Source organism: Leishmania mexicana, chromosome 1, assembly GCF_000234665.1.
Source record: "Leishmania mexicana MHOM/GT/2001/U1103 complete genome, chromosome 1".
Taxonomy (NCBI): Eukaryota; Euglenozoa; class Kinetoplastea; order Trypanosomatida; family Trypanosomatidae; genus Leishmania; species Leishmania mexicana.
The window spans coordinates 125,929-147,658 of record NC_018305.1 but is presented as its reverse complement, the minus strand read 5'-3'; the positions used below and the strand labels follow the sequence as shown (position 1 = coordinate 147,658).

General features: G+C 64.9%; 5 protein-coding genes across 5 annotated transcripts; all 5 read right to left on the bottom strand.

Annotated features, from left to right (window-relative positions):
• Window positions 1–717: 717 nt before the first annotated feature.
• Window positions 718–5,565, bottom strand: LMXM_01_0530 (putative long-chain-fatty-acid-CoA ligase; the record flags this gene model as incomplete). Its single annotated transcript, XM_003871529.1, has 1 exon — window positions 718–5,565. The coding sequence occupies one exon, from the start codon at window positions 5,563–5,565 to the stop codon at window positions 718–720; it is 4,848 nt and encodes a 1,615-aa protein (XP_003871578.1).
• Window positions 5,566–8,782: 3,217 nt separating this feature from the next.
• Window positions 8,783–10,930, bottom strand: LMXM_01_0520 (putative long-chain-fatty-acid-CoA ligase; the record flags this gene model as incomplete). Its single annotated transcript, XM_003871528.1, has 1 exon — window positions 8,783–10,930. One exon carries the CDS (start codon window positions 10,928–10,930, stop codon window positions 8,783–8,785), a length of 2,148 nt encoding a protein of 715 aa, XP_003871577.1.
• A 726-nt stretch (window positions 10,931–11,656) lies between these two features.
• On the bottom strand, window positions 11,657–11,860 carry LMXM_01_0510 (uncharacterized protein; the record flags this gene model as incomplete). Its single annotated transcript, XM_003871527.1, has 1 exon — window positions 11,657–11,860. One exon carries the CDS (start codon window positions 11,858–11,860, stop codon window positions 11,657–11,659), a length of 204 nt encoding a protein of 67 aa, XP_003871576.1.
• Window positions 11,861–14,629: 2,769 nt separating this feature from the next.
• LMXM_01_0500 (putative fatty acyl CoA synthetase 2) lies at window positions 14,630–16,753 on the bottom strand (the record flags this gene model as incomplete). The annotated part of the gene is made up of 1 exon (XM_003871526.1): window positions 14,630–16,753. One exon carries the CDS (start codon window positions 16,751–16,753, stop codon window positions 14,630–14,632), a length of 2,124 nt encoding a protein of 707 aa, XP_003871575.1.
• Window positions 16,754–17,861: 1,108 nt separating this feature from the next.
• On the bottom strand, window positions 17,862–19,958 carry LMXM_01_0490 (putative long-chain-fatty-acid-CoA ligase; the record flags this gene model as incomplete). The annotated part of the gene is made up of 1 exon (XM_003871525.1): window positions 17,862–19,958. The coding sequence occupies one exon, from the start codon at window positions 19,956–19,958 to the stop codon at window positions 17,862–17,864; it is 2,097 nt and encodes a 698-aa protein (XP_003871574.1).
• Window positions 19,959–21,730: the final 1,772 nt, after the last annotated feature.

The following is a 21,730-nucleotide window of genomic DNA, read 5'->3' as shown; positions in this document are numbered from 1 at the left end:
GTGTGGCCAACCCACGCGATGCAGCGTAGACGGCGAGGGAGGAGATTGTGCGCGAATGCGTGTGTGGGGGCGGTTAACAGACATAGAAGGACGCACGTACGCGAAGACGCGCACGTGCGCATCGATGCGCCGGTGGAGGCGTGAGGAGGAGGAGGAGGAGGGGGGGGGGCAGAATGGCGAAGCGTCAGGGAGGTGGAGAGAGTGCTCGGGTGCTGTTTACCGTGGGCGTGAGGGATGATGGTGGCGGTGCTGATGCTGATGCCCCTGCGCCTCCATCCGTGTGCGCCACGCTGTCCATGCGGAAAGAGCGCTGCATCGTTGAGGTGCTTCTCGCGCGGCGTGATGGCGCGTGTGACCGGCACCAGTAACACTGCATGCAAGGTGTATATCGACACAACCATTTTGCCCGTTGCGCATGAGCTCTTCAAGCTCCGCTGCCTGGCGAGTGGGTAGAGGGCCGAGGGGAGGAGGGGGGGGCCACAACGCATGCGCAACACATGGGAAGAACACGCAGACATAAACGAATGGATGGGTGGGTGGGTGGGACAGGGCAGCAGCAGCAGCGCAGTATGCATGTACGTGAGGGAGGGAGAGTGGGGTGGTGGTGGTGGGGGGGGGGGGCAAGCGGCGCCAGAGGACGGGCAAATGGTGGCGAGAATCGCACGCATGCTGGGCAGTGGCCTCCACACGCTCCGCCCGGGCGTGTGGGGTTGCCCGTCAGTCCTCGTCCGCGAAGAGCTCCTGGATGACGCCGCTGTAGCGATAGTGGATCGCAGGGCGGAGCAACCGCCCCGTCGCGGTGCGTGTGTGATGAGCAACATCCCACACATCGTACAGGACGCGAACATGCCGCACGCGCTCGTGCGGGGCGGCCTCACCGCGCTGCGTCGCCCACGCCGCGAGGGAGGCGGCGGCGGCCTGGTTCAGCGCCGGATCGCCCAGGCACTGTGGCCAGGCCCCACCGGCGAGCGCAGCCCAGGTTAGCAGCCGTTGCGGTGCGGGCGACGACGGCAGCGGCGAGGTGGGCGAACTCGGCTGAGAGTGCGGCGACGGCAGTGTTGCAGCAGCCGCGGCGGTTGTCTGAAGAAAGTCGCGCAGGCGGTGCTCATCGGTTAGGACGAGAGCGCAGACGTACCGCCGATACGGATGCACCAGCACGCAGACCCCGCCCTCCAGGCAGAGCGGGTGCTGCGCGTAGAGCGCCTCGAGTGGCTCGAGGGCGATGCAGTGGCCGTTGCTGGTCGTGGCGTGGTGCGGGCGCAGGGAGGCGATGCGGCGGAGAGAGCCGTCCGGGCAGCGCTCTACGACTTCCTCGGTGTGCAGCCAGCCGCTCTTCTCCAGCACCGCCGCCGTCCTCTCCGGCTGCCGGTAGTATCCGGCCATGATGGTGGGGCCGCGCAGCAGTAGCTCACCCGTTGGCCGCTCTGAGTGGTGGGTCCAGCCGCTCCAACCAGGGCTGCATCCACCGCTCGCGACGGCCGCGGCGGTGGCGGCGCGGCCAACGAACGTGGCGCTGGTGGCGAAGACGTCGCGCATCTTGACGTGCACCGGTCCCAGCGGGCCGCCGATCGAGTCGAGCTGCGTCGCGCAGTACGCCTGTTGCAGTCCGCAGCCGGCAGTCTCCGCAACACCGTACGACTGGACAAGGGACGCGCCGCACACGATCTCGACGTACTCTTGGTCCCGTGGGTGCAGTGCGGCGGCGCCAGGCCCGCCACGGACAAGCACGAGGCGACAGCGGCCACCGAGCAGCTTGCGCGAGGGAGCGAAGATGGTGGAGAGCAGGAACGGTGTGTGCAACCCGCGCCGCATTGCCTGCCGCCGCGCTTCGTAGGCGGCTTCAAACAACAGCTGGCGATACCCCGTGGACACCATCGATTCAACGGTGCGGCGCAGGCGCGCCAGTGTCGCCGGCAGAGCGGGAAAGATAGTGGGCTTGTACTCGGTGAGGTCGCCGTGCGGACGTGCCCACGTGTCGAAGAGCGTGCGGCGCGTGCCGTAGCACACGAGGAGGCCGCGCAGAAGCGATGCTATCTCTGCCACGAATTCACAGATGTCGTGGAGAGGGAGGTATGCCATGTACGACGGCCGCCCAGCTGGCGCTGTGCGGGAGCGCAGCGCGGGCATGTAGGCCGTCGTGTAGCGGGCAATGCGACTGCTGCTCTGTCCACCACGCCCGGTGGTCTCTGCGGTGATGCCGCTGTTTTTACTGGTGGTCGCCGTGCCGGTAAGCGCGTCGCCCCCGCCAGCCACGCGACGCAGCCCGTCGTCGCCGTCGACGTCGGTCGAGTTAAGGTATTCGTGGTGCGCAGCCACGGATGCCTTGACGGCACCGTGCGTGAGGAGGACGCCTTTGGGATCTCCTTCGGTGTAGAGGATGAAGGCGAGGTCGCCTGGCTGGAGAGGTGCGAGTGGCAGCTGCGGCGGGCCGTCATCGATGATCATCAGCGGCGCGGCGATCGTTGGGGCGCTGCCTGCCAGAGTCGATGCTGCTGGCAGCGCGCTTAGAGAGCGACTGCCGCTCCCGCGCGGAGGCGACCCGGCTGGCGTACTCCTTTCTCGAAGCGGCACCGACGTGCGCCTTGCCGCATCCTTGGCGGCGGCGGCACCGACCAGTATGACGGGAGCCGTGCTCGCTGTGCAGGACGTCGCGTGCGGTGTCGTTATACCGCTATCACTGACGGCCTCGGTGGGGCCGGGTTTGGCGCTGGTGGCCACGGACGTGGCACTCCCGTCCTGCGAGGCTGCCGCCGCGGACGCGGCGTCGCGCAGGTCATCCGTGCCAAGCCCGCCACATAAGCGAGGACGACGGAGGGAGGCGCTTGACGGCGGGGAGGACGCAACCGCAGTACCACCAACGCCGGCGCCAGCGGCACGCGCGCCACGTTGCTGCGGCTTCAGGTGACGGAGACGGGCCTGCTGCTGCAGCCGCCGTTCTCGCAACTTGCCTTGACGCCACGCCTTGAGTTTCGTCTCGCCATGCATGAGCACGTCGCTCCACCAAAGTTCCTCCTCCTCCTCCTCGTCCACGATGTCATCGTGCCCCTCCGCCGCCACGCCGTGCGCCTGGTGCGACGGCTGCCGCTCGTGCACGCTCGTGCGTGACCACCAAGGCCGCGGCGCCGCGGCGGATGTCGCGCTAGCGCGTGTCGTCGCCGACGTGTGGCCGTCGTCGCCGTCGCTGCGGCCGCCGCGCGGCGGCCCGGCAGAGCGGATGACGATAAACATGGGTGAGGGTGCAGGCTGTTTCGTTCGCGGCTTCGCCGAAGCGCGCTCGGACAGCGCGGTCGCCCCGGCAGCACTGTCGTGCTTGCCACGTTGGTCCGCCCATGCCGCGGCCGCTGCGTCGCCGCTCGCGCATGCGCCATGAGGGTGTTGGTCCGTGTCCTCCCCACCGCCGTGGTAGTCCTTCGTGTCGTTTGCTGTCGTGGGTGTAGCGGGGGCTGGTGCGCGAGCGCTTCGAGCCGCAGCTGCGGCCGCGGCGGCGGCAGCGTCGTAGTGCCGGCGCAAGTCGCGATGCACCGTGGGGCCACACACGAGTGCCTTCATATCGGGGGCGGTGTCCATGGCGACCCGTGCCATGGTCCGCGCCGAGCTATCGAAGACCACGACAACAAGCCCGACGCTCCAAGCCGCGTAGCACGTGACGAGCCACTCCCATCGCGTGTCCTCAACGATGCCTATCAGGTCACCAGGGCGCAGGCCCATGCTGCGAAGACCGAAACCGAACGCCTCCACGCGCGACCACCATACAGCCGCGGTCATGTACTGCTGCGGGCCAAGGTAGTAGAGCGACGGTGACTCGGACGGGTGCTGCGACGACGGTGGATGAGCTTCGGTGCCGCTGCTGCCATCACCGTCTGGGAGCGCGGCGGGGTGCGAGCTGCGCTTGCGCGGTGCATCGCTCACTGGCGCGCACGACGTGTCGTCCTCGACCTCGCCGCGTGCGTTGTCCACCCGGCCGCCGCCGTTGTGGAGGCGCCGCCACAGCGGGTTCTCCGGCGGCAGCGCTGTCACGCGATCAATGCTGCGCCAGCAGACGAACGGTGCGGCGCTGATGCGGCGGCACGCGGCCGCCATCTCCTCCACCAGTGAGACGAAGCGTCCAGCACCGGACTGCAGCCCCGACGGGGTATCTGCCGCCGCCACATCGTTCGCCGTCGCGGCGTTGTGCGCGTTGTCGTCAAGGCCCTCGCCCGTCTCCAGGAGCGCGCGTGTTATGCTTGCGCGCAGCTCATCATGGAGGGCCAACGGAGTTTGCTGAGGGCAGCAGGGCGCTTTCGATGCCTGCCGTTGCGGTGGCGGCTGCGTCGGAGACCACGCGGCCATCTTGATCGCCATGTCCCTGCCGCGTGCGTTCGCGGAGGCGCCTAGCAGAAATATGCCGGGGATGGTAGGTGCCATGCTGCCACCTAGCAGCGGTGGCACCGTTGGCGCAGTCAGCGCCGCTGACGACTTCTCCGTGTACAGAGTCGTACGCAGGCTTAGGTAGTAGTCGCGCAACACGGGCATTGACACACGCGCCACCTGCGGCGCCACGTAGACGATGCTCTCGACGTCCCGGTACACCCCTTCGTCTTCGTCGAAGAAGTACTGAAAGGCGTCTGCGCAGTCCATCGGGCCAAGCTCGTCGTCATCCATGTCGACGTCGCCGCCCGCGTCGTTTGCTTCGTCCGTCCTCGCAGCGGCAGCGCTGCCACCTGGCAAGGCTGTCCGCCTCACGGTGTCGCAGCCCTTCGCCACAGACGTATTCTGCGACGTAAGGGTCAGCCCACCGGCCGGCGCGAGGGTCGGCGTCGAGGTCGCGGGGAACAGCATGGTGGGGGGCGACTCCGCGCTGTTGCTGCACTGCCTCTTCGGCGGAGCGGTCAGTGCCAGAGGGGCGGCGGCCGTGGCACTGGGCATGAACGCCGTTGTGGAGGGCAGGGAGGGGAAGTTTTGAGGCTGCGTCGGCGGGGTGGCCGAGGGGGAGCTCGCTATCCCTGCTGATGACAACGGTGGGACTGTGGGGAGTGTGCTGGTGCAGAGAGCGTTGTCCACCGCCGGCTTCCCTGCCGCATGGTCCTGTAGCTGCGGATACAACGGATCGGTGGAGGGCGGCGTCGGCGTTGGATTGGTGGCGAGCAGGCCTTCAGGCAGCAGACGTGAGACGACGGCTGCTGCATCGCCGTCGGCATCGGCCGTGGCGGCACCCGTGGCGCCTCCGCCCCTGCAGACCTTGGAAAGGGTGACGGGTTGCTTGTCAGCTCCTCGCATATCACGCCCAGCACCGGCGAAGGATACTGAGGACGGGGTGTCTCCGTTAGTGGGCGACGTGCGCCTCGCCACCGGTGGCCGAGAAGCGACCTCATCGCCCGCCGCGCCAGTCGGTATCGTGGCGGTGGTCGAGGTCGTCAGCGAGTTATGCTGGTGTGATTGCCGGCCGTAGGCGCGCGCATCGGCCAGCAGCGGCACCGAGCACGGCTGCCGACACGAAACATGATGATTGTGCTGTGTGGCGCTGAGGTTCGGGTAGAGAGACTGGTTGTTGCGGCACTGCAGCAGTGTCACGAGCAGTGCACCCATCGAAGAACAGTGATGGTGTATATACACACACACACACCCACTGATGCACCGTCGCCGCGCTGTCAGGCAGTAAAGATAACGGAGAAGAGGCGAGCGAGAGGAGAAGGCGTGATCGCCTTGAATGGTTGCATGCGTCCGCCCGCGGGTGTGCTGCTGTGGCGCAGGCGACACGGGGACGAGGCAGGGGAGGGGAGGGGTGTGCGCGCGTGCGGTGATGACTACAGGAATGTGTGTGTGTGGGTGGCTTGGCTTGGCTTGGATGGCTGTACGTGTTGTGGTGCGCGCGTCCGTGTTGAGGGAGGAGAGCACGGGGGAGGAGGGAAAGGGAAGGGGTGGGTGGGGAGATTGATCCTGGCTCCCGCGTAGAATGTCCGGAGAACATAGAGAGAGAGGGCAACGCCAGGGGAGAGAGGCGTGTTCTACACGGCTCACGGCACGGCAGCGGAGGGGGAGGGGGAGGGGGGTGCATGCGCAGGACACAACTCTTTGATCAGTCAGCTGCGCGTGGGGAACTGAAGAGCGAGCAACAAAAACGTGCGTGGCCTGCCGCTGCTGCTGCTGCTGCTGCTGCTGCTGCCGCTCGTGCGTCATCTCGCGACTCGCTCGTGCTCTCCGGCGCACTCGCACGCATGCCATCCCATCCACGTCGCACTCGACACATTTCTTTCGTCTCTTGTCGCGCTGCGGCCTCGATTCCCCGCGCCACCGCCCCCCCAATAAAAAAAGGTCCTGGAGACAGTGTGTCGACTGCGTGGCATGCTCGTCGTGTGCCACGTCTGCATGTGCCACACAGCTGCGTGGACATGCGCACTTTAGCAGAGGAAAACGCAGCGCCGCGGCGTGTCGTCTTCCCGCGTGACACGCTACCACCTCCCGGTGAGCATCCCATTCTCTTCTCGTTGTACTGCTGATCACCGGACCACCCGACGTGGCAGCCCTGTCTTCAGAGTTCCGTGAGGGTTGTTGGTGTTCTTGCGGCTGGTACGGCTCCTCGGCGCAGAGAGGGCCTGCCAGGATCTTCTTCGGCCCGTTTAGTGCCTCTGCTGCGTAATCCGCCCTGGACCTCTCAAGCAGTGCAAGACAACGCTTGCATTCGCCTGTTGCCGGACCTCGGTGCACCCGACATGCTTGACGGTGGCAGTCCCTGTCGGGGGTGGTAGTGGTGGTGGTGACTTGGTGAAGCGATACGCCTAAACACCCGTCCTGTTGAGCTGGTGTGTTGTCTGCAGAAAGCGAGGCGAGGAGAGGGGAGGAGAGATTGCATGGAGCGAGAGGGGTATGCGCTGTGCAGCTGCCACGCTGCGCGAGCAGAGGGCAGGACAGTCGCAAGAGGTCATGCAAGGTAAAGGAGGGGGGGGGATGGGTGGGGGCTGCTGGTATCACGAGACCGCAACACATCGCGGCCCTGTCCCCGGCCCCCATGGGGGGGGGGAAGGTGAAAAGGCATGATGCGTTTGCATCGACGGCAGCCACTTGCCAAGTCTGCACGAGGCCCAGCAGCGCGTGCGCGACCTCCAACTTCTCACGTCACCACCCTGCGGAGATTCGGAAGCACAGCAGGGGCGAACCCGCCGGGGCGTGGGCGGGGGGACGGCGGCGCTGGCCGTGTCTTTCTTTCTCCTTTCAAGACAAGCCGGCGTGCCAGTCGGAGGCGCGCCACGAAGACTTGTCATGGATCGGCGTGCGTATCGGGCGTGCTCGACGAGGACAGGAGCGGAATAGGCAACGGAGCCATGGAAGGGGCCGGGCAGAGGCTGAGAAGACGCACGCACCCGAATGATCGCCAGGTCTTCCATGGACGCACACGAAGACGGAAAAAGAAAGTAAGTAAGGCGAGTGCAGGAACAGTCGGGAGAGGGGGGGAGGGGGGGGGGCAGCGAGGCGACAGTTTCGCGCTCGCGAGCGTCCCTGCACGTCTGCTTATGAATTTCGCTTCACTTGTTTTGATGTCTTCGTGTGCTCTCTCATGTATTTAACGCCACGCCTTCGCCCCCCCCCTCTCTCCTCCGCCGCCGCCGCCGTGTGCGTGTGCGGGCGCGCAACCGGCACGGAGGCGCTCATCCACGTGTGCCGATCAACAGAGAGAAGATGAGTCGGGCAGCGGGGTGAGGGTGGGGAGAAGCACTGAAGCGCAACAACCAAACAACAAAGCGAAACAAAGATGTCTGGACGGCGACGTGCGAGGGTGATCTACACAACGGCGGCGGCAGCAGCAGCAGCAGCGGCACGGGAAGGGGACAGCTGGCAGATGCGCACCAAACGCACCGGCGTCATCGAGCACAACAACGACGAGGGAGATGTGCTCAGGGGCCACGAGGAATACGTGCATACATACATGACACAGAAAGCTAGAAAGAAAAAGGGAGAAAGCGAGAGCGAGGAATTTATCCCCGGCTACAACGCGTCCACGCAACATCAGCAGTCGTTTCATAGTAAAGTCCCCACCGAAGGAATACACGATTCCGTGTGTGTGTGTGTGTGTGTGTGTGTGTGTGAGTGAGTGGGCGATCACATGCACACGCACGCGCACACAGGAGCGAGTACCTGTGAGGAAACTCGACAAGAACCAACCAACCAACCAACCAACGAATCAACAAGCTAGTTACAAGAGATCGAGAGAGACGGCCGTGATGCAAAACGTGTCTGCTTCACGGACTCCTCTTCCACTGACAAGGGACAGCAAAAGCCTGATTGAAAGATAGTGGTAAATATATAGTAACCTGTCCATCGTACGCACACATCTATTATATATATATATATGTATATATATGTATATATATATGTGTGCGTACGATGGACAGGACCATGCATGTATATATATATATAATGTAAACACACACACACATACATACATACATACACAAGCGCATATATGTGTATGTATGTATATATATATATATATATATGTATGCGCATGCAACGGCATCAAGGGGACATCGGGGGGGGGTCAACAAAAGAAAAGAGGTCCGCGATGTGTGTGTGTGTGTGTGTGTGTCTGTGTGGGAGAAAGAACGAGAACCGAGAGGCACGACCCGCATGTAACACTGCGGTGCTCCGCAGATTTGGATGCGCCACGCGCACGACGAGTCCGTTTGCTCCGCTGGCTGGCGTGTTTGGGCTCGCGTTAGCGGCCCCTCCCTCTCGTTGTCTCCAATACCCTCAGCCCCTGAGACAGTGACGGATGGACCGGACAGGCAGACACATAACATCGACGCAGTTAATCATCCGTGAAGAGCTCCGCAATCGTCTGCGCGTACTGCACATCGATGACGCGGCGCTTCAGCTTCTGGGCAGCCGTCAAGATCTCGTTCTCCGGAGTCCACTCGTCGTCGATCACGCGCACCCGCTTCACGCACTCGAAGGACACGCGGTTCGAGGCGCGGGCCGTGTCGGCCATCGACATCGCGGCTGCCTGCTGGAAGCGCTGGTCCTTCAGCAGGGCCGGGTACGTGCCCTCGATACCGTGCTTCGCCGCAAAGTTCAGTGCGCGCGCCTCGTCCGTCAGCGCCAGAGCCGTGATGTACGGCTTGTCGGGGTGCACGAGTACGCACACGCCGTTCGGCTGCAGCAGTTCGTTGCCAGAGTAGACCGCCTCCAGCGCCTCCAGTGCAATGTACTCGCCCAGGCAGTTCTTCGCCAGCGCCTTGACGCGCCCGACAATGCGCATCTTGCCATCCGCGGTGAAGCTGCCCACGTCGCCCGTGTGGAACCAGCCGTCCTCGTCCAGCACCTCGCGCGTCAGCTCCGGCTGCTTGTAGTAGCCCTTGAACAGAAAGGGGCCGCGTGACAGCATCTCGCCGCGCGGCTCGGGCGAGTCCGTGTGCTTGTACTCGTCGATGTCGAGCAACTTGATCTCCTGGCCGGGCTCCATCAAGCCCGTCACGTTCGTCTCCAGGTCGCCGGGGATTTGAATGGCACCGACGCAGATCGTCTCCGTGAGGCCATAGCCAATCACCACACGGCCAAAGACCACGTTCACGAACTCATGCGTCGCGGCGGACAGCGGGCCGCCGCCGCTGAGCATGATCCGTAGGCGGGTGCCGAGCACGGCGCGCGGCGCCGCGAACACCTTCTCGTTCCAGTACGGCGTGTCCTTGCCCTCCTTCAGCGCCGCCAGCCGGCTCTGGTAGGCGTGGTCGAACACCTGTCGCTTGAGCGTGCCCACGGGCGGCAGCTTCGCCTCGACGGCCTTCTTGAGCGTGTCGAAAATGCGCGGCACGCCAGCGAGCATGGACGGGCTGAACGTGAGCAGGTCGCCGTGCGGCCGCGCCGTGGTGTCCGTCAGCGTGCGCGGCGTGCCGAAGCCGATAAAGGCGCCGCGGAAGATGAATAGGTTTGTGATGGTGAACTCCATGATGTGCGCCATGGGCAGGTAGGAGAGGTACACGTCGTCGGAGTGCGGCTGGCCGAGCAGGTCGATGACGCGCGGCTCGAGGGTGTGCAGGCCAGCGGCCAATGTACGGTGCGTGTGCATGACGCCCTTCGGGTCACCGGTCGTGCCGCTCGTGTACATGATCAATGCCAGGTCGTCGTCGTTCAACGGCCCCGTGCTCTTCGCCGCGCCGCCCTCGAGGTGCGCCGCGCCCATCATCTCCACCTGCTTGAAGCTCACCACCTGCACGCCGTGCGTGTCGAGCGAAGCGGGCAGGGCGCCGACGTAGATGATCGGCACCTGCGGCATGACCCCGTTCTTCATCAGCTTCAGCACGTTCGCCACATTCGCCGCGCCGCAGAGAACTGCCTGGCTCTCCGTCTCGTGCAGCGCGTGCGCCAGGGCCGCCTCGCCAAGGTTGGCGTAGACGGTGGCGGCGACGGCGCTGCAGGACCAGATGCCGTAGATGCCCACCAGCCACTCGACGCACGTGTCGAGGTAGATGGACACGTTTCCGGTGGCGGTGACGCCGAGGGCGGTCAGGCCGGCGCCGAAGTCGAGGATACGCTTCTCCAGTTCCGAGTAGGTGACGTACACGACCTCGTCGAAGTGCGTGATGCTCATGAGCCGCTCCTTCTTCGCCGATCCGCTCTTGCCGCCGCTTGCCGTCAACGGCGCTCGCTCCTTGGTGACGCATTTCACAGGGCGGTAGCCAAGCACGCGCTGGTCCGTGCGCTCCGCGCAGCACCGCATCAGCGTGGTGTAAAGGGTTGGCCTCACCGCTGCCGCCGCGAGGATGGCTTCGTGTTGCGCCGCTGTCACGCCGGCGATGCGGTAGATGGCCGAGGCGTGCTCGCTCTCCGTCCCGGGCACGCGTTGCACAAAGCTACCGCCGCACTCGGCACGCCGGCGCTCGAGCTCCTCGGCGTGCGGGTCGGGCATCACTTGCGCCGCGTTGCGCTTCGCCATCACAGAGATCACGCAGCCACCCATCGTTGCGAGTACGGGGATGATCGTGTATGTGTGTGTGTGTGTGTGTGTGGGCGTATCGACGTAGGTCGCTCCTGAGAGAGGGGTGCGGGGGAGATGGTGCCTCAGCGACTCACACGAGGTGTATCGGCGCGCGTGCTCCGCGTTTCGTATGTAAGGGAAGGGGGAGGACGGAGGGGGGGGGTGTTGCTGATTTCTCTGTTGCGCAGCCGCGTCGTGCGCGCGCATGTTCGATGCGTGCAACGGAGGCAGAGAGAGGGAGGGGGGAGGGAGGGGGAAGAGAGCATGTGAGTCACGGGCAAGCGATGATGGCCGGGAGGGGCGAGGACGTGATAAAGTATGCGGTGACATGCCATGCATATCGGTACATGGATGCACATTCTGTGCCCTTTGGGTGGAGACGGGGAGAGCGGCTGATGACGTCGCGCTCGCTCGCGGTGTGAGTGTGTGTGTGTGTGTGTGTATGTGTCCCGGCAAAGACGCTCACATCCGCCGTCCATTCCCCCAGGAATGGACGAGAGACCAGAAGTGCCCGGGAGGAGGGGGGAGGGGAGGTGCCGTCACAGCAGCTAAACAGCCGCGACTGCCGCTGCCGCCCGGGGCTGTTGGTAGAGCTCCCAGGTGGCTTCTGCTGCTGTGAAGAAGAGAGTGGGAGAGGGAGAGGGGAACAAGGACATGCAGTCGTTGTGGCAGTGCCGCGTCGTGCCGGCCCCCCTCCCCCTATCGCCGTCAGCCGCCTCCCGCCGCTTTTTCTTGCTCGCTGCCGCTGGCTCGGCCGCCGTGGACGATCTCGCTCCTCTGTCGTCCAGTGATCGCCGACGCGCCGCGCCAGCCGCGCAGCACCTTTGGCGTGACAACTTCAGCCATCTTGGCGGTGGCCTCTGAGGACGCCACCATCGCCTTGCTCTCCGTCGTGCACGCGATGGCACGCATGACGAACTCGAAAAATTTGGCGCCAGCGGCGGGGGCGGAGCAGAGTAGCGCGCATCGAGCCGTGCGCGTGCTCGGAGGACAAGCAGCTTACTTCACGTCGACCACGACGGCGACGATGTCCCCGTGACCAAACGCCCATGAGCCTCCTTCCCTCCCCTCCCCGCCCCCAAGCATAGCAGGGGAAGAGGCAGCATGCGGATCAGCTCAACACAGGTGCGCGAGGGGCAGTGGTGATAGCTGAGGTAAGAGGTGCAGTGGACCAGATTTTGGGGAAAGCGGGTGTTGGGGAAAGGGAGAGCAGGCGTCGTTGTGACGCTGATGGCGGTAGTGGCAGCAGTGATGCTCCCCGTGTACGCGATACGGATGCTGTTGTCTGGCGTGGGTGAAGGGAGGAGAGAGAGGGGGGTGGGTGGGTGGGTGGGAAGGCAGGCGCAGGCGGAGAGAGGGGTGAATACACGAACGCGATGAACCGCAGCAACGGCAACAGAAGAGGGCAGAACACCCGTCAAGCACGCATGGGCGTCTGTGACAGCGTCCCGCGCACGTCTGTAGCTGGCGAGGACGTGCTGTCAACGTGGGAGGGGTGGTGCCGTGCAGCTTGCCTGGACCACGTATGCACCTCCGACGCACGTGTCCATACGTGGTCCGCCATCACGTGCAGCGGCTCACCCGGGTTCACGTTGCGACCCCGTCCGCACCGCAATAACACACGTGTGCCACTGCCACGACGAGACACGCGCGCACGGGTCAGCATATCCGTCAGCGTCCGGACGACACCCCTTGCCAATGAAAAGTCGCACGCGCTTCGCGCTTGTCTCCGTTGTCCAACAGCGTCGCGCACCCCCTCTCTGTTGTCGAGGCGATGCACTGGAGAGGGAGAGGTGGGGGGGAGGGCGAGCAGAGCGGAGCGGAGCGCCAGGGAGCGTGTGCAGAGACGCGGAGGGGAGGTCTGTTGTTGTGCGCCCGCTCCCTCCCTCCCTGTCGCGTCATCCTTCGCCGCTTTCTTCTGCTGCTCCATCGCTGCCCTGCAGCGTCCACCGGCGTCGGGCTGTGTCTGGCCCCCCCTCCCCCATCCGTTCGATTTTGAGCGACTTTGGTTACGTTTCTCAGGGTGGGTGGGTGGACGGCGTCGCGCGGGTTTTTCGCGTTGCGTCAAGTGTGCTGTGGCCACTGTCCGCGGCCGCCACGACCAGCCGTCACGAACCACCACCCTCCCCCCGGGACCCGCGCCCCACCTCATCACGATAGCCGCACCGCAAAGGAAAAAAAAAACGCGGTGCGCGCGCGAGAGAGGGAGGGAGGGACAGCATGCAAGTAATCAGGGCGCATCAGGCACAGGTATACATGCAGAGGGCCTCACTGATCGTGCCCGTCCCCCCCCTCCCCACACACACACGGGCGCCCCAATAGTCGTGCCTACTAAGCAAGACCATGGCCCACCGAAACGCAAGCAGGCCGCCGCGCTCGACGACCGGCGCAGACCCCATGGAGGCCGACACCACGGCATGGACGGTGGCAGGCCTGTGCGCTGGCGACAAGAGCGCAAAGCCTGACGTGAGAGCAGGGAGGCGTGTGCCGCCGGAAGAGGCGTCGTGCAAAGGCACCAAGAAGGTCTCGTGCGCGTCACACCGTTGCCGCGGCTGGCGCTCGCCAACCGCCACCGCCACAACGCGGTCACGACACAGCCTGCATCACGTGCACCACACAGGAAACAAAAAAATGGCGGGCGGGCGGGGCGGCCAGAGAAGAGCGGAAAATGTCCGTTAAACAGGGAGGGGGAGCATAGCGCCATTCCTTTCCCTAGTCTATGGTGGGCAGAGGAGGCGGCGCGAGGGCTGCCACGCACACGCACGCGCACACGCACACGCACGCGCACACGCACACGCACACACACACACAACGCCTCACAGCCGCTCTCCTCATGCCGGTAGGCCAGTGTGAGGGGCCCGCGGCGATGCGCTTCAGCCGCGCTGGCGCGCTCTGCCCATCATATGGACGGCGCACGCGTGTGCTCACTGTCGCGGGTGGCTCCGACGCAACGCCGTGCACGGGATGGCCGCTGATGTCCGTAGCCCTAACTCGCGCTCTGGCGGGGCGGCACCACCACCCAACCACCCCCCCCCCACTTACGCCACAGATGCTTGGCCCTGGGTCGCCACCACAGGTGGTTCGGCATGGACCGGGATGGCGGAGGGATAGGGAGGGAGGGAGGGGGGAGGGAGGGGTGCCCTGCAGCCTCCAGTTTACCTCCACGCACGGAGGCGTGTGTGTGTGTGTGTGTGTGTGTGTGTGCCTGTGCGCCGCCGCCCCGTCATCAGGGAAGAGGGCAACGAGGATATGGCATGCCCAGGCTCCCTCGATGGGGGTGCATCACGCACACCGCGGCACCACTGCCCCCTCTCCCCTCTACAGGCACGGGATCCGGGGCGCGCCGTGGCAACACGGAGGATGTATCGCACGAAGGCCGACAGTGGTGGGGGGAGAGAGGGAAAATGGGTTTCGGCTGGGGGGACGCGTCTCCGTGGTCCGCACCCAAAGAAAGGACAAGTGCATGCAGAGCGGCGCCCTGTGCGGTGCTGCACCTGCACATGTATGTCGGTCTCCGCCAACGGCCCCTCCCCCCCCCCCCCGCCCGACGCGGGGACCCGAAGGGAAAAGCGGGTTGGGGGACAGTGCACACGACACAACACGGAAGAGATGGGGAAGGGACCCGAGCGGGCTGCAAGGGTGGTGGTGGTGGTGGACGCTGCTGCGCTGCTCGTGGTCCCGCTAGTCAACGTACAGGGAGCAGATCAGGTCCTTGTAGCGCTCCGCCACCGCGTGCCGCTTCAGCTTGCCAGCCGCCGTCAGCATGTCGTTCTCCGGCGTCCACTGATCCCCCACAACGTGGACATAGCGTACAATCTCCTGCTTGCCGCGGCCCGCGGTTGTGGCGACCTCGCGGAACGCCTGTGTCGCTGCTGTCTGAAAGTCGGGGTTCTTCAGAATCGCCGGCCACTCATACTGGATGTCGTGCTGCCGCGCGAACACCATCGCCTTGCTCTCCGTCGTGCACGCGATGGCGCAGACGTAGTGCTTGGCAGAGTGGACAACGACGCACACGCCGTTCGGCACGCACAGGCTCACCTGCGCGTACAGGGACTCCAGGATCTCCATCGGGATGTACTCGCCTAGCGCGTTCTTTGCCAGTGACTTGATGCGGCTGACGATGCGCAGCCGACCGCGGTCGGCGATGGCGCCAACGTCGCCCGTGTGGAACCAGCCGTCAGCGTCGATGGCAGACTTGGTGGCACTTTCCTTCTTGTAGTAGCCCTTGAAGAGAAACGGGCCACGCAGGCAGATCTCGCCGCGCGGCTCCGGCGTGTCGGTGTGCTTGTAGTCTGGCGTGTCCACTAGCTTCATCTCGCAGGCCACCTCCAGGCGACCGACACATGCAGGCTCGAGGTCGCCGACAAGCTGCTTCGGCCCATTGCCGACGGTTTCGGTGAGTCCGTAGCCCTGGATGAAGCCGCCAAGGACAACGTTCATGAAGTGCTGCGTTGGGGCACTGATCGGGCCACCGCCTCCGAACATGCTGCGCACGCGGCCGCCCACCATCTCGCGCAGCGGGGCGAAGACCACCGTATTCCAGAACGGCGTTTCCATGCCGGCGTGCAGGTGACGGAGGCGGGAGGCGAAGGCGTGCTCAAAGATTTTGCGCTCCAGCGCGCCGCGCTGTGCCAGGCTCGCCTCCATCGCCTTCTTGTAGGCGTCGAAGATGCGCGGCACGCCAATCAAGAAGATCGGCTTGAACTCGACGAGGTCGCCGTGCGGACGTGCGTACGTGCTCAGGAGCGTGCGGGTGTGCCCGAATCCGATCCAGCAGCCGCGCGCAAGGAAGACGTTCGTGACCGTGAACTCGAAGATGTGCGCCAGCGGCAGGGAGCAGCAGTAGCGCTCATCGGGCTCAACACCCCCGCACAGCTCGTTCAGGCGGCCACCCATGCCGTTGATGCCCGCGGTCATGGAGCCGTACGTGTGCATGACGCCCTTCGGCCCGCCCGTCGTGCCGCTCGTGTACATGATCAGCGCCACCGAGTCGTTGTTCGTCGGCAGGTTGAGGGGGTAGTTCGAGAGAGCGCCGGCCTTCACGACGTCTTCCCACGCCTTCAGCGTCACGCCCGTCGCATCAATGTCCTCCGGCAACGCGTCGAGGTAGATCAGGGTGCAGTGCGGTATCGCGCCGCTCCGCATCATGGCGATCAGCGACGGCACACGCTCGCCGACGGTCACGATGACGGCGCACCTCGTCTCCGCGAAGGCCTCGCTGAGTGCCTCCTTGCCCAGGTTCGCGTACACCGTGGCGAGCACCATGCTCTGCGACCACACGCCGTACGCCGACGCAAGCCACTCCCAGCGCGTCTCGAGGTACAGGCCGACCTTGCCGTCGGGAGTGAGGACGAGCTCGCGCAGGCCACGGCCAAAGTTCTGCACGACCGTCCACACATCATCATACGTCAAGTACTGCGTCGCGTCGTAAACTGTCACCTCGAACAGCCGCTCCAGCCCGCTCTCCGGCTCCCTCACCAGCTGATGCGACACGCGACTTAGCGGGCGGTAGGCCAGCGCACGCTTGCTGCCACGAGACTTGCACATGGACTCAAAACATTGCACAAAGTTGGGTCCGTTGTACCACTCCTTTTCCAGGCGGCGCTGCATCGCGTCCGTTACCTTCGCCTGGCGGTAGATGGGCGTGCTGTTCTCGCTCTCGGTGCCTTCGAGGACGACGTTCTCGTCGCCTAGCTCCTGGTAGCGCATCGCGCGACGGTCCGGCACGACGCGGCGCGCGTTGGCGTCGTCCATCAGCTGGAGCACTGTCGCCTCCAGGCTGCTGCAGTGAGAGGGGATGTCCATGGCTGCTGCTGCGGCGGGTGGAGTCGGTGCAGTCTGCGTGCGTATATACGACGAATGTGGATGACCGGCCCGCTTGAAGGGGGGGGGGTGAGGGGCGGGTAAGACTGCGACGAGCCATGAAGCGTTCCATGAGCGCGCGGGTCCGAGGTTTGCGTGGTGGTTGGCGGAGGTGGTGTCGGCGAGCAAGAAGGGGGTGGGGAGAGGTCGGAGACATACATCACTGTAGTGGGTAAGCGTCCCAGTATTCACGCCCCGGCACGAGGGATGCGGCCCCGCAAACGCACGGGGCCCGTCATCCAGCTCGCGCGACTGCGAGGGAGGGGAGGGGAGGGGGAGAGAGGCACGTGTGTGCGTGTGCATGGCGTCGTGATGCGACGTCGGCATCCTTGCAAACCTCGAAACGCCCCCTCTCCGTTTACTGCACATTCCGGCCGCCGATACCCACCGACACACGCCCAATCGCGGGGACGGTGCACGACGGGTTACGGTGGCGGAGAAGGGTGGCAGTGATGGGGTGGCTGGCTGAGGGGTGGTTGGTGGTGGGCTCCACGAGACCGTTATGACGCCATATGTTGATAATCGACCCACGAACAAGTCACCCGTTATACGCGCACGCGGGCGCGTGCAAACACACACACACACACACACGCACAACCAGAGCTCTCACCCGCCGTTGCGGTGCCACGGCCATGTCCAGGAGCCCTTTGGGGAACACCAGCACCGTCTGGTGTGGCCCAGGAGGTCACCGCTCGACATCACCGCAGCGCTGCCAAGGCAGGAGGAAGGAGGAGGCGGGAAAATGTACGCCTGTCGAGTCGCCGTTGCGACTAAGAAGCGAGCTCGCACACACCCCGGCATCATGCCCGCAAAGTCTCTCCGGCACTTGCGCCCGCACACACCGGTTCGCCGACACACGGGCGAGTCTACCAGCCGCACGCAGTGGGCAGACGGCGTCGCGCCACCCTCCTCCCTCACAACGCCATCAGCGCGGTGGTGATGGTGGTGGTGATGGTGTATGTGTGTGTGTGGGGGGGGGGCACGAAGGGGGCAGGGAAAAAAAGGATGCATGCTGCGGACGTCCGGCCTCTGCGCATAACCCCCTCCCTGATCACTCCACAAACAAGCGCGCGATTTGCTGTTCATACTGTTTAGCTACAACGCCGCGCCTCAGCTTCAGCGCCGCCGTTAGCTGGCCCTTCTCTGGCGACCACTCGTCATCGACAAGGGAGACACGGCGGACAACCTCGAAGTCGCGGCGCCGCGCCGCGCGGGCCGTGTCGGCCATCGACGCGGCGGCCTTCGCCAGCAGCGCCTTGTTCTCTAGCAGGGCCGGGTACGTGCCTTCGATGCCGTTCGCCTTCGCGAAGCGCGTCACGTGGCCCTCGTCCGTGAGCACGAGAGCGCAGATATAATTTTTGCACGGGTCCACCAACACGCACACACAGTTGTTCAGGACCAGGGGGTGGCTGCTGTAGATCGCCTCGAGGTTCTCCAGTGCAATGTACTCGCCCAGGCAGTTCTTCGCCAGCGCCTTGACGCGCCCGATGATGGAGACGCGACCGTCGCTGTCGATGGTGCCCACGTCGCCCGTGTGGAACCAGCCGTCCTCGTCCAGCACCTCGCGCGTCAGCTCCGGCTGCTTGTAGTAGCCCTTGAACAGAAAGGGGCCGCGCAGACACATCTCACCGCGCGGCTCGGGCGAGTCCGTGTGCTTGTACTCGTCGATGTCGAGCAACTTCAGCTGTTCCGAGCAGAGTACCTGGCCTACGGCAGACGGCGTCAGGTCACCCATCCGTTGAATGGCACCGATGCACACCGTCTCCGTGAGGCCCCAGCCGTTGACGATGCACCCAAAGACCACGTTCACGAACTCCTGCGTGGACTCGGACAGCGGGCCGCCGCCGCTGAGAAAGGCGCGCACGCGACCTCCCAGAGCCGCACGTGGCGCCGCGAACACCTTCTCGTTCCAGTACGGCGTGTCCTTGCCCTCCTTCAGCGCCGCCAGCCGGCTCTGGTAGGCGTGGTCGAACACCTGTCGCTTGAGCGTGCCCACGGGCGGCAGCTTCGCCTCGACGGCCTTCTTGAGCGTGTCGAAAATGCGCGGCACGCCGATGAGCAGCGTTGGGCGGAACTGGGTGAAGTCGCCGTGCGGCCGCGCCGTGGTGTCCGTCAGCGTGCGCGGCGTGCCAAACGCGACGTGGGCGCGGCGGGCGAGGAGGATGTTTACCACACCGAACTCCATGATGTGCGCCATGGGCAGGTAGGAGAGATAGACCTCATCCGATCTGGGCTTGATAACACTGTAGAGCCAGTCGTCCATCGTGAGGATGCCGGCGACGATGCTGCCGTGTGTGTGCATGACGCCCTTCGGGTTGCCGGTCGTGCCGCTCGTGTACATGATCAGTGCCACCGAGTCGTTGTCCTCCGGTGGCGCAGCGATGTGGTGCGCACCCGCGCCGTGGCCCAGCGCCACGACGTCCTTCCACGACACCACGCGGCACCCGTGCAGCTCCGCGCACCCGACCGCCGGCAGATTGTCCAAGTAGATGAGGGTGCACGCAGGGAAGGCACCGCTGCCGACGCCGCGCAGCAGGTTCGGCACGTTCTTGCCGTTGCACAAGAGCGCCTGGCACTCTGTCTCGCGCAGCGCGTAGAAGAGGGCGTCCTCGCCGAGGTTGGCGTAGACGGTGGCGGCGACCATGTCCTGCATCCAGATGCCATAGATCGACGCCAGCCACTCCCAGCGCGTCTCCTCATAGATGGTCACGTTGACGCGCTTCTCGAGCCCGAGCTCGGCGAGGCCGCGGCTGATGCCGGTCACGGCGTGCCACAGCTGCCGGTACGTGAGATGACATTCCTTGGAGAAGTACGCAACGTCCATCGGCCGCGATGCGCCCGCCACCTGCTCCCTTTCCATCCTCTCGATGCGGCGGTACGCCAGAGCAACGTCATCGAGGTTTTCCTGGCACAGCTTCGCAAAACGCTGCGCCTGGTTGGGGCCGTAGTAGAACCTCTTTGCACACTCCTGCTGTTCCGCCAGCGTGGACCGCTTGCCGTTCACGTACACGGCGGAGCTGCTGGGTGTTTGTGTGCCTGCGACGGCCACGCTCAAGGGGCCGTAGCTCTTCACATCCTCCGAGAACTCCCACGGCACCTCGTCGCTGCGGGCCTTGCACTCCATCAACGACACGACACAGCCGCCCATTTCGCTGGTTGAATGTCTATGCGTGTAGGGGGTTCGCGGGTGGTAAGGAAGGGGAGGGGCCACACCGAGATGTGAATCGTATGCAGCAATGGGCCGTCCACGTTCCCTGGCGGAGGTATGTGAGGAGGTCTGCGCACGTTCCTTGTAACCCTCCTCCTGGACAAGGCGCGCACGGCCGCTGTCTCTCTCTTTCTCGCTTCGCACTTGTGCGCGGGGCGTGTTCCGCGCTGGACGGCAGCGGCGATGGCGAGTTCGGAAGCTGGTGTGCCTGCCTGTGTGTGTGTGGGGGGGGGGAGGGGAGAGCGGTGAGCTGCTGTGCTGACTGATGTCCTTGCTTGTGCTCGCGACTTTTGAGCGTTTTCGTTGCCGTTAGGGCGGTGGCGGTGGTGGCGGGTCGGCGAGTCGCAAGAGGCAACGGACCGCCATATCCGTGTAGACAGGAGGAAGGGTGGAAGGGGGAGGAGGACAAGGGAGACGGGATGGGCGAGCGGGCAGCCGCCGTAGCAGGGAGACCAGCACCAGGTGGTGGTGGTGGTGGTCATGGTGGGAGAGAGAGGGGGGAGAGGGAGGCGGCACGCCTTGTCCCAGCGCGAGAGGTGCGTGGTGACAGAGAATCCGTGCGTGCTGGTGGCCTGCTGAGGTGGTGGTGCCCCCCCCCCCCGTGAGCGCACACACACAGACAGAGAGCAAAGCCGTCTGGCAGGATGCGAAGGAAAACATGCATTCTCACGAGAAGAGAACAACAGCGCCGTTGGCGCGTGACTTGCCGTGGCTGTCCATCGTTTTTATTCGCTGGCTGGCTGCTGACTCCCGGCCGCCGCCCCCTTCGCTGATGACGGGGCGGCGGCGCACAGGCACACACACACACACACACACACACACACACACACGCACACGCCTCCGTGCGTGGAGGTAAACTGGAGGCTGCAGGGCACCCCTCCCTCCCCCCTCCCTCCCTCCCTATCCCTCCGCCATCCCGGTCTATGCCGAACCACCTGTGGTGGCGACCCAGGGCCAAGCATCTGTGGCGTAAGTGGGGGGGGGTGGTTGGGTGGTGGTGCCGCCCCGCCAGAGCGAGTTAGGGCTACGGACATCAGCGGCCATCCCGTGCACGGCGTTGCGTCGGAGCCACCCGCGACAGTGAGCACACGCGTGCGCCGTCCATATGATTGGCAGAGCGCGCCAGCGCGGCTGAAGCGCATCGCCGCGGGCCCCTCACACTGGCCTACCGGCATGAGGAGAGCGGCTGTGAGGCGTTGTGTGTGTGTGTCTCTAGATCTGCCTCGCACGACGCGATGGGGAGCGGAGGGGGGGGGGGTGCCTGTGAGAGGGCTGTGGAGGGCTGGCATACAGTCGACGTTGGGGGGTGGAGGGTGGGAGGGTGGGTGAGGAGGGACCTCTCGCGGTGCGGCTGAGAGATGGGCTCACGTTCAAGAGACAAAACAGAATATTAGCGGGACACCCGCACACACACACCCGTGCTTGGTGCACGGATGTGTGTGTGTGTGCGTGTGTGTGTGTGCGTCGGGAGGGGGGAGAAGGGGGAGAAGGGGGAGGGGGAGGGGGAGGGGGCACGTTGCTACCGAGTGCCGCGAGCCGTTTTGTTATCCACAAGAAGAAGGAGGAGGAGAGTTTTTCCGTGCGTAGGCCGTTGATGTGACGAGGCGCTTCAGCGCCGCCACGAAGCGGTGGCATTCCGCCTCCTCCGTCGCCCACGACGTGCAGAGCCGCATGATGCACGTGTCGTCCTTCAAGGGCTCGACAGTGAACAT